The 18,500-nt window shown below is 39.3% G+C and overlaps 1 protein-coding gene across 1 annotated transcript; it reads left to right on the top strand.

Moving 5' to 3' along the window:
• Positions 1 to 1,478: 1,478 nt before the first annotated feature.
• MINAR2 (membrane integral NOTCH2 associated receptor 2) lies at positions 1,479 to 15,375 on the top strand. The gene is made up of 3 exons (XM_068981025.1): positions 1,479 to 1,643; positions 11,114 to 11,341; positions 15,196 to 15,375. The coding sequence occupies exons 1-3, from the start codon at positions 1,479 to 1,481 to the stop codon at positions 15,373 to 15,375; spliced, it is 573 nt and encodes a 190-aa protein (XP_068837126.1).
• The last annotated feature ends 3,125 nt before the right edge of the window (positions 15,376 to 18,500 follow it).

The following is an 18,500-nucleotide window of genomic DNA, read 5'->3' as shown; positions in this document are numbered from 1 at the left end:
AAAGTCCAGAGAGAACCAAGGACATGTACATACACATAGCACACTTGATTCTTCAAACACGGATGATTTAACTCTTATTATCAACTGTCCTGTGAAGTCCTTCTTACTTTCTCTGTTAAGTGTACTGATTAAAAAAAAAAAAAAAAGACGACTCAAATATTTTAAGCATTGTAAGACAGTGATAGAGTTTGGGTCCAAAAATTATTGTGGAAAACACTGGTTGTTTATTCCAGTTTACAGCTATCAGTAGGACACATTATTTTTTTTCAATACCCTCATGTTTATTGCCATAAAAAAGGGAAGTACTCTCTAGCGTCTGCTTGATTCAAGAACATCCTGGCTGCTGAGTCTAATAAGCCATAGGGCACTCTTCTGAAATCTGGTGCTGATAAATTCCACATGTCACCCCATTAGCTTTGTAAGAAAATCCTTCCTGCTGAATCAGATGGGTTTGCATCTAGGGCACAAAATAACAGGCTGTGTCTTTTAAACACTGCTGATGTGTCTATCCTTTGCCTTCTCTTTCTCTAGATGAAAATCCATATTTTCCTGGTGAGAAGTATGGTTAGCCAGAGACAGAGTGGCTTGTAATGAGAGAGCTTATCTACCTTAAAGTCATCATAACTTCCTGGCTTGAGATACTCTCCATAACCTCACTCCCGCCTCGGCTCGTTGAACGGCAGATGGGTTCACTGAGGAATGCACGACATCCAAACCCAGCCGCCATGTTCTCCTCCCTTTCCGAGTCCGCTTTGTGAACAGCTAAGAGCAGAGTCAAAGAGACCTCAGAGGGCGAACGGACCAAGGGGCGGTAGTTTGGGGCACTAAATTACTGCAGCAAACGATCAAGCAAATTCTTGCTATATCCCCTTTAAGCTGAGCCTGACAACCTAAACACGGTTAGGTTTCCACATGACCCTGAGACTCTGGGAGTCAAAACATGAGAAGAAACAAGATCCTGCATATCACATGTGAGGCTGCGGAGACAAGGCCAAGCCGGCTGGGTCAGCTCGGCAGTGTTCAAAGAGAAGTATCAACTGATGTCTCTCTACAGGTGACTGTAGCATGTGCTCCAAATTATGGCCTGGGACCCTGAAATTCTGGTAGCCTTGATCCAAAGAGTACTTCCTCTTAAGATGTTATTTCTGTATGAAGACACATCTTCATTCATCCTTTACAATGGAATAAGTATGGGCACAGCTGTTCCATTCGAGCATCCGAGGGGATAGAGAGAGAGAGTGTGTGAGTGTGTGAGTGTGAGTGTGTGTGTGTGTGTGTGTGTGTGTGTGGTGTGAAGGGTAAGTCAGGGTGCTCCACTCTTCCCTGTGTTGATATGTCATTTCGAGAGCGGTTTCTGGGCACAGCCCACAGCCGTGGTTTCACACGCCAGGCGGGCACCCTCAGGCTCATTAATAATGGACCACTCTGAGAGCAGCAGCCTCGCTCACCTCTGTTTTCCACTGTAGATGCAGGGAGGCATGGATCTCTCTGTTTTGCCAAATAACAACCATCCTGACAAGTTCCTGCAGCTCGATGTGAAGTCTTTAATGAGGAACTCAGCCCTTCTCCAGGCCAGCCTGGTGCGGTTTCCGGGAGGGAATTACCCTGCTGCACAACACTGGCAAAACCTCGTCTACTCACAGGTAAGGTGCGGGAGCACACATATATGCCGATGGGGGCTTGCTGCCTTCTCGGCATCTGCCACTTCCTCATTTGTGCAAAACAGCTACAGGCAGCAGAGTACAGGGTAGCTGCTCACTCTTGCCATAGAAAGGGGCTTTCTCTCTTTGTCAAGGGAAGGAGGCTTGCTCTGATCACTTGATCAACTCCGTAAACTATCCCAACCATTCATTTTCCTTCATGCCCCAGCTTCTCATACCATCTTCTTTTTAGATTTTTGCCTAGCCTTCCCTTCAGATGTCTTCAGATCAATCACTACATTTGCAGATAAGGCTCTGGGTGGAACCCCACCTCTGTCTTCTGGTGTAGTCTAGGCATAAAGCATCTGAAGATTACACTGTGGGCTCATACATGGCCTCTAAGACAACTGAATCTTGCTTCCACCTCATTCAGACTGGCTCCCTTTCATCTCATGGGGAAGAAACTCAAAACAGTGAAACAATGGAAACCTAATGATGGAAAGAAAGAAAATAGAGGGAACTCTCTACCTGAGAAAGGTGCTGGCTGTTATTGTAGAGGCTCTTTGTTTCGGTGGGTATCCATGTAGACAAGACTTAACAAGCAATCTTCAAACCCAGACTTCATTTCTTGCTCTCTTCTTCTGCATCTTCCTTCTTTTTTGCTAACCACAAGAGAAGGATACAACTGATGAGTTCCATGTGCTGAAAGAAACATAAAGGCCTTGAGTGTTGCCCAGCTCATGAATTAGGAATAATCTTTGTTTTAAGACATGAGGGCTAACGGGGTTAAGGGTTAGTCAATTTAGAAACAGGAAGAAGCATTTCATTTCAGAACAGATGTGAATGACCTACAAACCCCTGCAAATCATTAAATCCTTTGGAGTGGTTCAAATTCCCTGAACAGAAATTTGTTTTCTTTTAAGAAACAGTTGCTACTCATGAGTCCTGGTGTAAAGTGACTCCTTTGTGGTGTGTTTGTGGGCTTTTCAGGACCTTTATCATGAGATCATTCTGAATCAAGTACACTTGAATAGTTATGTAAGTGTTTCCTCCACCTATGAGGGTTTTAATTCCTTTCCATTGTAAGGCAGCCTGTTACGACAACTGACTTTTTAAAAAATTTTACATCCTTCCCTTTTGTAATTTTCAAAACCTATCCACACACACCTTTTTGATGGCTGCTTTTTGTGTGTTTTGCTTAGTTTAAGTTAAATGCGATGAAATTCCTCCTTTGTCTTTCTTACTGTTTATATCATGAACTAAAATAACTCAAAAGTCAGCTTAGAATACCTTGGCCCTCCTGTGCTATGAAGTTTAGTCTAAGAAAACATATCCAATAAATTCCTTTGAGGTTGGAACACACCGATCTAACATCTTTTGTTTAGTACTGGAGTTGACCTGTTTCCTTCATGTGTAACTTCACAGTTTAAAGCTCCATTGAATATTGTTCCTAAACCTGAGTGAAATGCAAATTTTAAAAGGCATTTTTTCCCAACAGGCCCTGAGGTATAGAAATAGTTTTACAGGGCAAACCAAGGATGTAAAAATCTGTTTCATGTGTCTTTGAATGTGTCATTGGTAATCGTAAACTATATGTAAACTTGATTTAGTTATAACTTTACCCTAAAAAGAAATGTCTAATGACTGAATAAAGGCCAATACACTACTAAATAATGCTTGGAGGGAAGAAGTAAATCAATTACAAATTTAGTTAGTTGGGTAACTGTGGCTCGAATGAGTAAAAACAATTATATTTGCTACTTCAGATTACAATATGTCAATAAATAATGCTTCTCTCCTTGGTTGGATCTTAAAAATCTGAGAGTGGTAATATTAACTGGTTAAAAAAAAAAAAAACAAATCTAAAAGAAAAGAATGTATGAAAGTTGTAAGTCGTTATGGTGATACCTGGAATAAGGGCACTGAATATACCAGGTGTACTAAGGTACTAGGGGTCTGAGAGGTGGCAGGCAGCTGTTAAGTGGTTCTTAATTTAAAACCCTCACCTTGTTGGCTTAATTTGAAACTTGGTTTCTTGTCTCAAATCCACAATAAACCAGTTTGAGAGGCATCAATTATGGCCCTTACTCAGTCCATGCAGTATTTCCACTTGCAATTAGTGTATAATTCATTTTACATAGTTCCTTGAAAGTGAGAGCAAATAAGGTAAAAACAACTGACAGAGTTTCCTTTAAGAAATGGGTATCATGTCATCATTTGCTATTAATAGTATCCCTAAATGTGTTTAAATTAGCCTATCATTAGAATTTGGAATAGCAGATAAGACCACTTGCATTCTTTGATATATGCCGTGGATGGAGGGGTGTGTGTGTGTGCATGTTAGAGGGTGTAGTCAGTACTTTTACCAAGCTCTGTGGCCAAATCAAGCAGTTAGATTATATACTTCCATGAAATCCACACAAATTTCAGAGTTGTGTTAGCTTACCTTTTTGGCTCATCGTCCGTCCCCCACCCCAGGTACAGAGTATTTAGAATTAAGCCTACGTCAAGAAATGTCAAAGGACTTAACCTACAAACATTGCCGTCAACACTGGCAGTAACCAAACAGTTGAAACGAGAACTTCTAGGGACTTCCCTGGCAGTCCAATGGTTAAGACTTTGCTTCCCCTGCAGGAGCCAGGTTAGGGAACTAAGATCTCACATGCTGCACAGTGCAGCAAGAAGGAAAAAAAATAGTGTATTTATATTCATGATTTGTGTTTTATGCTCTTTTGAAATTCTCATTCCACCTTCAGAGGCAATTTTCTAAGCCATTTCACATGAGCAGAAGCAGTACCAGGCATATAGGAAAGTAAGCAAGGATGTCCCCAGGCATGCCAGCATCTCAGGACACTGTTCATTCCCTTTGTGAACATGCATACACAGGTCACCTGTATCTGCAGGTAAAGAGTACAAGCAGGTACTTCTTGATTTAACTAGATTTATACTTTTTCTTTAATTCTTTCACTAGAGAAATAAAGAAGCCTTCTTGATAAAGTTCTTCTCAATGCAATGAACAAACTTTTGCCAAAATCTAGTATTTCTGGTTGTTGAAATAATTGGGGGCATGTATCTGATGAAGGCATTTGGGATTATATTCCAAATATTTCTGCCAATCCATTTATAGAGGAAGGTAAAAAAAAAATTCCTTTTCTTTTGGTATAAATGATAAAATATATTTTTTCAGATATTGTAGTGGGATTTTTCTTCTGATTAGCAGTTAGACTTCGGAATCTTTCCAGACTAATCTATTTGTTATATCTTTTCCTGAGTTTTATGATGTCTGTTTGAGAACCCAGGGGATTTCTGTACTAACCTATGAACTAGAGCAGAAGATCAAGGGTAAGGAGGTTGCTCTTCCCTTGGTTTCTAGACAAGGTCATTTCCTGAGTGTATTTCCTAATCACCTTTCCTTACTTTTTTTTTTCCAGTCTTATGGCTCTCTTTTCCCTTTAAATTCTAACATTTCTTCTTTTTCCCTCAGCTTTGTTTGTTTGTTTTTGTGTATCATAACTGTATTTCACAATCTATCTGTGAACACACGTGTCATGCCTTCTCCAGGACTGTCTCTATTTCAAGTATTCCATATCCTATTTCAATAAGAGCAGCCCATATAAGCTTATATTTGGGCAAAATGTTGTCGGACTTTTGAGGTACATAAATTATCGTCTAAGAAGTAGATTAAGGAGCATCATTGACTTGCTCAGGATTTTACTTGCAGTTATCAGGACATGATTTTATCAAGTTATGCTAAATGTATGTAGTTTACAAAATCTCCAGTGGGGTCAGAAATTCACCTTTGGATGATAATACTGCCAGAAGCATCACCCGCTTTGTCCCATCACTGCTCCTCAATGAGACCAAATGCCTCTGGCACCGAAACCTTATTAAAGCACAGTGTGTCACAGGAGCACATGTGGGACTTCAGAGCCCTGGTTACTTGGAGGGGAAGGCAGAAGAAGAGGTTCCAAGAGAGGTCTGGGTCAGACTGGGAAGGCTTGATGGGTATTGCATGAGATTTCAAATTTTGTCCTGAAAGTTTGGAGGGGTTGATGAAAAATTTTAAGCAAGAGAATCACATGATCAAATCTGTGTTTCACAAAGGTAACCATTTAGCAATTTGGAAAACAGAGTTATCATGACCAGTGGGGTGCAACTTTCTAGGAAAAGTTGTCTCTGGGCTCACATGTGAAATACAAACAAAATACCCTGTTTGGATTATGATTATAATAGGAATTACATTGTACATATAGACCACACTGGGGAAAATGGAAATCTTTATGATCTTGATTTTCCCAATTTGTGAACATGATATGCTCCAGTCCACGGGGTCACAAAGAGCCAGACACGACTGAGCGACTAAACTGAACTGAACCTTTTCAAAATGAAATAGCTTTCAATATCACTGATTCATTCCATCGTATATATGGGTTATTTTTCTTCTAATATTTATTGCTCTCTCCTGTCTTTATTATTTCATGGTGACCATATTCTTAGATTTAATCTGACCAACATTCATCCCTCACCAGAGGCAGTCACTACGTTTATCCAGCGCCCCATCCGAACGGTCCTATAATCTTTGCTCACTAGACATGCAATCGCTGCAGTAATTCTTCCTTCCGGAATGGGAAAAGTGAAAGCACGCAGACACTGCTCCAAAGTAATTCTGAGATTCTACTGGGAATAGTTTGTGTGGCCCTCCTTCCTTGATGGTGGGGAAGATGGATTAGGCCAGGACTCTCCTCTTTAGAAGATCTCCTGGGACACTGTTCTCTAAAGTTCCTGGTCCAACGCACTAGGAAGCATTCCCTTGTTCATCACAGTCTTTTGCCATATCAGAGTGGGCCCCCCTCAAGGCAGTAGAGGCTTCAGAATTCACTCCTGTTAATCCATTAATACATCCATGTTTGGAGGCATAAGGTTACTGTTGTCTGTAATTTTTAACAATCTTAAAAACTTTTAGGTCTAGGCTTGTGGTTTCTCTGGTGAACCATTTCTTATAAAACTTAGTGTGAGCTATTTATTAATGCAATCATTTCTATTTTTTTGTGGTCACTTCTATATGTCAATAAATACACCTTAAGTTCTTTGAAGGCGTTTCAAATAGGCTTTAACGGTTTGCTTTTCTGCCTCCATTTCTCCATCCTTTGACTCAATGACAAATGCCTGGAGACAGTCAGGAGTAATAGTTATGAAACCACATCCTAACATGACCTTTAATCCTGAGTCACTTCATTCTATTAGGAAATTTAAATGAGCTTTTTTTTTTTTTCTGCCTCAGTTAGTGTTTGGCGTCTATAAACAGTCAGATTTTTAATGATAGAAGGTATCAAATTTCCATAGTTTCTCTCCTGTTTTTTTGCAAATGATTCAGTTCTTTCTATCATTTCATCTCTTTCTTATAATACAGCAATGCTGTGATCCTTGTACATGTATTACTTATCCCTCATAGAGCTACAGGGGATTAGATTCCAAATGACCACAGATAACACACCAAACATTTCTCGCTGTATGCTATGAATAGCCATCCATCCAGCTTCTGATACTCCTTCTCATCCCTTTCTTAACTGCTAAGCCAATGCCAATAGTTGTAGAATTTCAAGCTATCACTTTCTGTACTAAGGGAAATGTAGGCTAGGCCACACTATGACGACAAAATATCAATAACTAAAAAGAAAAACATTCTTGTGCATGGAAAGTCTGAGAGAGGACAGATAGGTTGGCAGGGGTGGGGGGTGGGGGGGGTCAGGGGTTGGGCAGCTCTTTTCTAAGCAGTATCCCAGAGCTTGAAGTTCTTTCATCTTACATAGCTCTGCCACTTCAAAATCCTTGCTTACAGTGATACAACAGAAAATGGGAAGTGAGGACAGGTGAGCCAGGAATCTTGGAGAGTTCAGGGGCTTGGCCTGGAAATGATCTCTGTTACTTTTGACCCCACATCAACTACTAGAAAGAGTGGGCCCAGTTTAATGTCAAACAGCCTGAGGAAGGCGGTCATGCCTTGTGCTCAGAAAAGGAAAACAAAATTGGTGAGTATTTAACCAATCACACCACCAGCTCTTCTTTGTTTATATTTGCCTGCTCTATATTTTTACGTACTTTCACTCTCATTTTTTCTGAGTTCTTGTATTTTAAGTATTTTAAAAATCTCATATGATGTCTCTGTTATTTAAATAGAGGGTTTCACCTATTCATTTAACATGATTGTTTCAAATTTTTTTCTGTTTCCTAAGATTTTCTCCTCTGTATTCTTTGTTTCAGGTTTCTTATCTTTTAGATGAACTTTCTGTCATCTTTTTTCTTCTGCTCTACTGATTTAGAATCTACACCTTCTTTCTCTATTTTTAAGTAGTATCTCCATCCTATAAGAGAAACTATTTCTTAAAATTTCATAATTAAGGACTTCTCAAGTGGCCCAAGGGTCTACACTTCCACTGCAGGAGCTATGGATTCAACCCCTGGTTAAGGGATGAGGATCCCACGTGCTGTGTGGCCAAAAAGAAAAAAAGAACTTTCCCAATCAAATATATCTGTTAAAGATCTTACTGTTTAGTTTTAGGTTTCTCTTATCTTAAAACTCACAAACTAGTGGTTATTATTTCTATTTTACCATAAAATCAGTGCTTGCTTAGATTTCTGTATATATTCATCAGCTTTTTTTCCTTTTGTTCTTTTTCTTTGCTTTTCCTAGCATTTCTTCTTATCCATCTTAACCTTTCATTCTAATATCAGGTTTCTTCTTCCTGAAGTATATTTTTTAGAAATTCCTTCTTTATTGGCCTATTAATTGTATACTTTCAGTGTTTGTCTGTTGAAAGTCTTCCATTTTATTCTTTTTGTTAAATGATCATTTACTTATACATAAATAGCATAAATATTGATTAAAATGTATAAAGGATATGTGGGCAAAGTAATGGTTAATACAGAAAAGCCTAGGTAAGCTCTGAAGCTTATTTCCTTAAACAGTATTTTTTTAAGTTATTTTAGAGCCCATATTGTTAAAATAATGAAATTACTATTGTGCTTCCTTTTGATAAATGTAGTCCATGTAGAATGTAGAGTGAAAGGTTAAAATCAAAGACATGCTTTGGTTTTCTTTCTGAAGAGCTTTTTTTACTTTATCAAAATATAGAAGAACCTCAGCCACAATTAGTATATTCTGTTTCTTCCATAAAATTCTTAATAAACTATTCTAGTAATTTTCCCTTCACATGTCCTTCAGACATGAAATTGTCATACAGTGCAAAAATGCTGCTGCTGCTGCTAAGCCACTTCAGTCATGTCCAACTCTGTGTGACCCCATAGACAGCAGCCCATGAGGCTCCCCCGTCCCTGGGATTCTCCAGGCAAGAACACTGGAGTGGGTTACCATTTCCTTCTCCAATGCACGAAAGTGAAAAGTGAGAGTGCAGTCGCTCAGTCGTGTCCGACTCTTAGCAACCCCAAGGAGTGCAGCCTACCAGGCTTCTCCATCAATGGGATTTTCCAGGCAAGAGTACTGGAGTGGGGTGCCATTGCCTTCTCCAACAATGCAAAACTAAATGGCACTAAATTCTAAACCTCAAACATTCAAGAATACTGTTTAGAATTAAGACCTTGAATGTTCTTTTAAAAATAGCTCTGATTATTTTTTCTATCTTTTGTATATTAGTTTCTCAAGGTTTTTAAACATTGTAATAGAGGGTATTGTGTTTTTTTCTTAACCTCTAAAACTATTTTTCTGATTTATAGAGCTTTCTTATTTAGGAAACTCAAGGAATAGTCAGTCAGGCAAGAAAACAGACAAAGCCAATTTTTCAGCATCAGAAGGATTATTTCTCTTCATAGAAAATCATAGATATCTAGCCTTGAAGCAAAAAACTTGAGTCAGAATTATGCTAAACTGAAACTATCTAAATTTTATATCGAATTGTTTTTTCTCAGTTGCAGAAACATTTTTCATGAGTTCATCCATCTTAAGGATGAATGCTAAATCAAGATGATTTATTATTTCATTGCAAACTTTAGTATTATAGAATATAAATTGATTTTGAACAGACCAGCAATCTAATAAAGTCAGATAAGACCTCCAAGTTGATCTCTACCTGTCTAAAAGAAAAATCTGGCTTAAGAAAATTAGGGAAACCTAAGGCCAAAGAGAATATGAATGGCTTTATCTAGATGATTTTGGGGTGGCTACCAGCCATTTCAGAAGGAAGCTACATATATTAGTTTACAACTTTACTTATATAAATACGTATTTAATGTGACCTATATACCCCAATAGATGTGAGGGAATCAGTGCACTGATGATTATAAATATAACTCAGAAAAATATTAATTGCTACTTAAACTTCTCTGTTTAGGAAGGCTGAAATATGTGAGACACATTTACTGAAAAATTGCTGTAAGATAATGAAATGTGTCGCTAGTTTTTAAGAGTCAAACCTACATTTTCTGAAAATTAACTTATGTGGAATTCCTTTCCCTTGATGCCCTATGATAAATAAGACATTACTCTATATGCTTTCTGTTTCTTCTCCAGTTTATGTGGTCAATGAATACATTTTAATCTGAAATTTTTCTATCTTCATAATAGCTTTGTAGTCATAAGGAAAAAAAAAAAAGGCAAAGTAAAAATATGAAGGTCATACCAGACACAGAAAAACCACATTGTTTTTGTATAATCCATTTATATAAATGAGTACAGACTGACCTGTGATGGGGATTCTGAAGATACTGATTATCCTTGGGGAGGGGAGCCAAGAGTAATTAGAAGGCAGTGTGGGGTATGCTAGTATGGTTTGTTTTTTGGTAGTATCTTGGGTTTATTTGATATGTGAAAATTTATTGAACTCTAAATTTATAACATATATACTTTTCTACAAGTATATCATGGTTTAATTTTTTTTAAGTTTTTAAAGATCTACAAGTCAGAATTAGAGCTATCCAATAGCCAGCTGGTCTATAGTGACATATAAGAGGGCAATGCTAAGTTAGTCTAGTTCTCCAAGCTGTCTAAAATCAGAGTCCCAGGGGAGTTCTCATGAAAGCCAAAGCATAGCTATAAAATGCCTTTTAATCTTGACTTTGCTGGATTAATACAGCAATGTTAAATATTATTTTTTTCAGTCATAGAATGCGCAAGTGGAAAGAGGTAACGTCATTAAATCTCAATGCAAATGAACTGGGGAAAAGTTACTTTCTTTAGAATTCTACTGTTTGAATTAAGGAATGCTGTTCTTTCTCTGTCATTGTAAAATAGCATTTTAATGAATGATTACTGAATCTGAACACGATCACATGCAAAGAAAGAGCTCTGTGATAGCATCCTAAGTCAAACTAGATCCTAGAGTTCTGCATTCATTCATTGTCCTAAGCTGTTGGGTCCAGGCAGAATCATTAAACTTTCTGGTATAGTTATTTCACATTTTCCTTCCCTATTATCAGTGACCTCTTTGTAAGAGAAACTTTGTTACTGTGTTTCCTGACAGAGAGAAAAGAAGAATATTACTGCTCAACACATGAGGGGATCCAGTATGAAGGGCACCATCACCGTAGAGAGCCCCCCACCATCCTTATCATCAGTTTTGAAGAATAACCCACTATATGGTGATGTAAGTTTTGAGGAAGCTATGGAAGAAAGAAAAAAGAATCCTTCATGGACCGCTGAGGAATATGACAAGCGTTCCCTGCATACCAACCTCTCTGGGCATCTGAAGGTACTCAGGCAAAGAACCAACTCCTTTAATTGATGAGGGAGATCAGTTACATAATCCTTAAAGAAACGGGTATTAAGGTGAGAGGCACTCTTCAATGGGCACAAAATCTCCAGATTTGAGGTCATTTTGGCCCTTGGCTTTACCTTCTCTCTCCTAGTCAGTATTTGTGTTTATTTATATGTTTTGTGTTTTATATTTTCAGCAGTTACCAGCATCACTACAGTGTAGAGAGAAAGAAATGATGTGACAAGAAGAAGGGTTTACCTGGAAGGTATCAGGTTGTGAAAGTCAGTTTGTAAGATTAAGGGTTTTTCTCTAGTTTTGAGATCATTTATGTTTGTGAATAGCTGAGTTCCTTATTCTATATTTTTTCAAATATGTTGATTAATTGCTGTGTCTTAGGCATTGTGCAAGGCAGTTCTCATCAAAGATCATTTTATTTCAAGCCTACTCGGTGATTTAAGATTGCAGATTTACATTTTGGACATTTTCCTGTGTCTCAGTAACAAAACAAAACAAAAGCATTTCAACACAGGAAAAGTATGCAATGAACTCATTCACCCAGCTTAAACCCAACTCAAGTTTTTCCTTTTCTTTCCCCTGGTGTCACCCTTCAAACACAAAGTCTAGGAATCCCTGAAAAGCAGGGAAAGGAACCCTGTTTTCCGAGTGGACTGGATTTCTACCCAACCTTGGCTGGCCTCTGCCTGTCCTAGGGCCAGAAAGACCTGACATATTCCAAGTGTACCAGTGTATGTCTGTCCTAAGCCTCATACCCTAGTCACCTACAGGCTTTTTCTTTTGAAGGAGACAGCATTACATCCCCTTAAAGTCTTATATTTTAAAAAATCTCAAATTTGCACACCTTTAAATATTGTCCAGAATCTTTGAAGTTTCTTTATCTCCCAGTGGGTTTAGTGTATCTCATCCTTAATGTAGCCTCTTCTCCAGAGATGTTTCCATAACAGATGCTTCCCCCTAGCAACAGTAATCTTGTGTTTTTTAATCAGGAATCCAAAGATCAAGACCTCTTAAGAAATAACCTTCTACAACTAGGAAAGATAGATTGATGTAGTTCACAAACATTTCTTGACTAGGTGCTAGAGCCTCTGTTCTTCTCTTTGTTGTTTACGTGAATGGCAAGGGTACTGTAAAGAAGAATATTCTTGCCCTCCAAAAGTTCATCTGAGTGACGTATTAGCAACAAGCAGTAACTCTAGGATAAGAGAGAGGAAGACAGTGACTATATGGTGAGTAGAAAGTTCTGTGCAGATTCAAAAGAGGACGAAGTCACATTGAATTATAAGAAGGCTTTGTGGAAAAGTTGATTTAGGCTGGACTTGAAGGATATGTAGAACTCCAGATGACATGAGTCGTTTGCATGAGAGGAGAGGCTCTATTCTATCAGAAGTAACAAGAATAAAGGCACAAATATAAGAGAGTAAGAGAGTTTGTCAGAGCAATAGGTAGTTCATTTTTGGTAGGGCTACAGCTAAAGTAATAGAAAAATGGGGGAGATAAGGCTAACAAACAGATTCAAAATAAAGTTCAAATGTAAGGCTAAAGAAATTGAATGTTATTGGCACTAAGGGGTAATTTTTTGTTGGCAATACCATGACATGTTTAGGAAGACTGAATGTGAATATGATGTATATATTGCTTTACTAAAACCAAGGCTGGCCCTCTTCCCACTTATCTGCTACCTGCCCACTCACCTCAGAGCAAAGGCCCCTCAAGGCTGGAGACTGGTGGGTAGACCTCATAAAGTCACGACTTTGGTTTGTATTAGTATCTCTTCTTGCTGCTGCTGCTGCTGCTAAGTTGCTTCAGTTGTGTCCGACTCTGTGCGACCCCATAGATGGCAGCCCACCAGACTCCCCCGTCCCTGGGATTCTCCAGGCAAGAACACTGGAGTGGGTTGCCATTTCCTTCTCCAATGCATGAAAGTGAAAAGTGAAAGTGAAGTCACTCAGTCATGTCTGACTCTTTGCAACCCCATGGACTGCAGCCCACCAGGCTCCTCCGTCCATGGGATTTTCCAGGCAAGAGTACTGGAGTGGGGTGCCATTGCCTTCTCCAAGTATCTCCTCTTACACCTCATCAATTCAACTTACTTCATCACCATCCCTACCCCATCTCCTAATTAGCACATGGAATGCCCAACTTAATTTCTGAAACCTTTTCAACTACTTTACAGGCCATGAAAGTTCCATGTGCTTTTGGTCACTCCCATTTTTCTGAATTACTAAGTTTATAAATAAAAAAGGAGAAAAGAATCCCATATTTAGTTACCAACGCAAGCTATAAGCAGAATGTGGGGGTGGATAGTCTCCATTATGGAAGTTCTTACTGAAGAATGAGCCATTAACCTTGCAGGCAAAGTGCAGGCCTCTGATTAGGACACAGACAAAATGAAAATAAGAGTGAAGTCAGGCAAGGATTTTTAAATCGTCTATCATTCTGCACAGATCATTCAAATTTTATTTTAATAGCTTTCCTAAGACTGGACTTTGAAACTAATAGCAATGGAAGAGTTATATTGTCATCACCAGAATCCACCCAGCTAGTTATTACAAGGGTAATAAGCTAATTCATTACCTAGCTGTGGAAACTGGCTAACTTGAAGTCACTGAGACTAGAGAAGCCAAGAGAGGGTGGGCAACCCAGCTACAAGCCATTGCAATAATCCAAGTGAGAAACAATAAATCCTGAAATGGATTTGTGAAAACAGAGATTCAGCATTCACCATAAATTATTTGTCTACTAGATGCCAGGCACAGACACTGAATCTTCAGCACTGAAATAAGGGCTTCCCAGGTGGTACTAGTGGTAAAGAATCTATCTACCAATGCAGGAGACAATAGAGACATAGTTGGGTTAGATCCCTGGGGGTGGGAAGATCCCCTGGAGAAGGGAATAACTACCAACTCTAATATTCTTGCCTGGAAAATTCCATGGACAGAATAGCCTGTTGGGCTATAGTCAGTGGGGTTGTGAAGAGTCAGACATGACTGAGTACACACACACACACACACACACACACACATAGCAGGAGACAACAGGGAAGTGTGTGTGTGTGTGTGTGTGTGTGTGTGTGTGTGTTAGATGTATGGACAGTAGAGTTGGCAGATGATTTGGGGACACAGGAGATAAATTTGAGTTGAAGACAATTCCGTAGTGTTGAAAGGGAGACAAGGCCTGTGAAAGAATCAGAAACATGGGGATAAATAAGGACAGGAATGGGTATATCGGGTCCTTTATCCAGAAGGGCAACAGTGCCAGAATTGCTGCATGCTGGCCTGCTGTAGCCCTCTACACGGAAGACCAGAAATTTGAGAAGCACAGAGAAGACTTTGGACTCTAAGTCTTCCTCCTCCTTCCATGGAACTCAGCTTCTGGATTTACTGAAAAATTCAGCAAACATCTTCATTCCTACTATGCCAACAAAATCAAACCCCCAAGATCATCTGAGGCAAGGAATTTTAATTTTATTTCAACTCACTAACCTGATTGACACGCACTGTTTATAAATTGTAAGAGACACTAAATTGGCAAAAACATGGCAGAAACACTCTTGTGTTTGTGACCCTAGAGTGTGAGCAATTTATTCGGTAAACAGTGAATTGTCATGCAGAGCTACAGGTTGAAGCTGAGGATTTCTGGTCAGCCAGGAGACTGTAGCTGCATGTTCCAGCTATTCAGAGAAGCCTAGCTTCTGTTATTAGAGCTCTGACACTTCAACCTCACTCAAGGCACTGTGAATATGGATGCAAATTACCTCTACTCTCTTATTCTGCAATCTCAGTTAGTCTGGAACCTTGACTGATCCTATCCTCCATCTAATTTTCTTTTAGGAAAATCCTAATGACCTACGGTTTTGGTTGGGAGAAATGTACACACCCGGATTTGATACCTTACTGAAGAAGGAAGAAGAACAAGAGAAGCATTCAAAATATCGTCGTATAGGCCTGATTCTGTTCCTTGTAGCCTGCATCTTGGTTTCCATAGTGACTGTTAGCACTTTTTTCATCTAAAGAAACTACCCCCAGACACAGTCACTTCAAATTTCTTTAAAATCTTTCTAAATAAACAGTTGCAGAAAAACATGTTCGTGGAGTATAAATGTACTGTTGATGGCTTAGTTTAATTGTATTGGAGAAGGCAAACTTCTTTTGAGATAATGCTGGCTTTCTCTACTTTGTTCTGTGAAACCTTTATAAGAATCACCAACCTGAGCCTAGGCCTTTGGGCATCAGGAATTCTGGGGATCGTAACCTCTGAAAGGTATTAAGTTTGTATTAAGACAACCAAAATTAAACATTTTAATAGAGAATGAAACAGTACCAACAATCGTCAGCAGCTTTGTCTTTTTTTTTTTACTTAAATTTTAATTTTTACTTTATTTTACTTTACAATACTGTATTGGTTTTGGCATACATTGACATGAATCCGCCACGGGTGTACATGCGATCCCAAACATGAACCCCCTCCCACCTCCCACCCCACATCATCCCTCCGGATCATCCCCGTGCACCAGTGTTCACCTTATTTTGAAAACACTATTACCACCCTCCTGTCATCACTGGAGAAGTTGAGCAGATCATTTTGTGGCCAACTGCCAGGTATATAGGGTAAAAACTTCTGGTTGTGTGGCCTGTTGGGTTGAATTCATGCTGTTTATCTTCCTTTATTCTTGTTTAAGCCAGAAAAAAAGGGAGGGGAGGCTGTGGAATATTCCAACATTTTTATTTTCCCAGCAATCCTTTATAATGCCCCAGTCTCATGTTGCGATTTTAATAGACCTAAACTTGGACAGGCCACAGTTATATAATTAATCGCATTTAGATCCAACTGTGCTTACTGATTGATCTACATTGGCTAGTGTGACCCCTGGTAGCAATCAGGATGTAGCTCCAGGATTTAGCATGCTGGCCCTAAAAAGTCAGAGAGGATGCTGCTGAAAGAACAGATCTTGCATCCTGATTGTGCCTTTTGCTGAATCTTGCCCCTCTAGCAGGTCCTTCTCTCCAAGAAAGGATAATATCACCTGCCCAGTAGGGCTTGCCTTAAGAGTAACTCCAAAGGCCTACTACATAGCACAGGGAACTCTGCTCAGTGTTATGTGGCAGCCTGGGTGGGAGGGGAATTTGGAGGAAAATGGATACACGTATGTCTATGACTGAGTCCTTTTGCTGTCTACCTGAAACTATCACAACATCGTTAATCAGCTATACTCCAATATGAAATTAAAAGTTTTTAAAAAAGAAAAATAAATACATTTGAAAAAAAATTAAAAAAAAAAAAAGTAACTCCTGGCCCCTGGTAGTCGTTGGCTAGTTAACTATGGTTGTTTCAACTCATTTGGGTTAACGGCACCTGAGGTCACCTTAATTGTGTGCAGGTACCTGGGTAATGGCTCAGGGCACAGAAGGAGAAGCAGGTCACCACTCTTTCCTCCCTTCTAGGACACCCTTCCCTAAGTCCCCCAACCATGTTCCTTTCTCCTCTTACAAGACTCCTCCCCACCCCCAGACTATCTTGGGCAGAAACGAAAAAAGGGCTTTTTCTTCTTCCCATTAGACAGATTTTGTCCTTGGGATTGCCATATAGTTTTCTTGTTATTTCTCTTAAAGATGCTTGAACATTGAACAAAGTACTTGAACATTAAAATACTATGTGACTACAGTAAAATCATTGTGTGTAAAAATTGTCATAAGCATGTTTCTCCTTTACTTCTTATTCCTTCTCTCCTTTGTGATAGGTTCCAGTCCGATTTAGAACTGAATCAAGAAGCAGTGAAGGTCTGGGGGCTTCCTGAGGGTGAGCCCCACCACCACCACCACTGGCTTATAGACAACCACTTACTATTACTCTGCTTTCAAAGCTTGAGTGTCCAGTGTTTGCCTCTAAGGGATTCAAACATGTTCAGATATCTGCTTCACACGGAAAGCATTTGTCCCATGGCAGGTTACACTGGGCTGTCCAGGGCCACAAACAGGCAAGGCTCTCTGAAGGCATGAAGCAGAGGTAAGCATAGAGGTGAGAAGCTGCCCACCTGAACTCCTGGCCCCTTCAACCATCTTCTCATTCTCTGGCCCTCCTATTCTCGTCTACCATTCTCTCCAGTCATTTCTCTTTCAGCTTGAATGAGTTTTTACTTTGCTATTACTCCCAAACCAGTCTTCATTTTCAGCTTTCTGTGTAACTGAAGAATCAAATTATATTATTGTCCCTCTTCGGGTTAATGTTTTGTCTCAGGGAAAGAAAGTCTTAAGCAGAGACAATACATCCATGTGTGTACTAAAAATCATACTATGAGGGTAGTTCCAATTTCTCCTTCAGTATGGCTTTTGAAAATGGCTCAAACAGAAAAAGCATAATAAGATCATGAAAAATTCAGAGATGATGTCCCTAAATAAGCTTAAGTTCAAACCTGGGCTTTCTTAAAAAGCTCCAATCCAGATTCAATAAACTAATGCTTTAAAAGCATCTAAATACAACCCTTAGGACATTAGTGGTCAATAAACAACAGACTGGTTCCAAATAGGAAAAGGAGTATGTCAAGGCTGTATATTGTCACCCTGCTTATTAAAACGCTGGGCTGGAAGAAGCACAAGCTGGAATCAAGATTTCCGGGAGAAATATCACTAACCTCAGATATGCAGATGACACCACCCTTATGGCAGAAAGTGAAGAGAAACTAAAAAGCCTTTTGATGAAAGTGAAAAAGGAGAATGAAAAAGTTGGCTTAAAGCTCAACATTCAGAAAACGAAGATCATGGCATCTGGTCCCATCACTTCATGGGAGATAGATGGGGAAACAGTGGAAACCGTGTCAGAATTTATTTTGGGGGGCTCCAAAATCACTGCAGATGGTGATTGCAGCCATGAAATTAAAAGACGTTTACTCCTTGGAAGGAAAGTTATGACCAACCTAGATAGCATATTAAAAAGCAGAGATATTACTTTGCCAACAAAGGTCCATCTAGTCAAAGCTATGGTTTTTCCAGTGGTCATGTATGGATGTGAGAGTTGGACTGTGAAGAAAGCTGAGCAACGAAGAATTGATGCTTTTGAACTGTGGTGTTGGAGAAGACTCTTGAGAGTCTCTTGGACTGCAAGGAGATTCAACCAGTCCATTCTAAAGGAGATCAGTCCT

The sequence above is a fragment of the Capricornis sumatraensis genome, chromosome 9, assembly GCF_032405125.1.
Source record: "Capricornis sumatraensis isolate serow.1 chromosome 9, serow.2, whole genome shotgun sequence".
NCBI lineage: Eukaryota > Metazoa > Chordata > Mammalia > Artiodactyla > Bovidae > Capricornis > Capricornis sumatraensis.
This window is presented reverse-complemented; position numbering and strand designations above follow the sequence as displayed.

What these genes read in the sequence shown, in the direction of transcription:
- MINAR2 (XM_068981025.1), top strand. Translation starts at nt 1,479, where the DNA reads ATGGATCTCTCTGTTTTGCCAAATAACAACCATCCTGACAAGTTCCTG. An exon ending in AAAACCTCGTCTACTCACAG is followed by an intron (nt 1,644 to 11,113) that starts GTAAGGTGCGGG and finishes GTTTCCTGACAG; the next exon opens with AGAGAAAAGAAGAATATTAC. An exon ending in ACCTCTCTGGGCATCTGAAG is followed by an intron (nt 11,342 to 15,195) that starts GTACTCAGGCAA and finishes ATTTTCTTTTAG; the next exon opens with GAAAATCCTAATGACCTACG.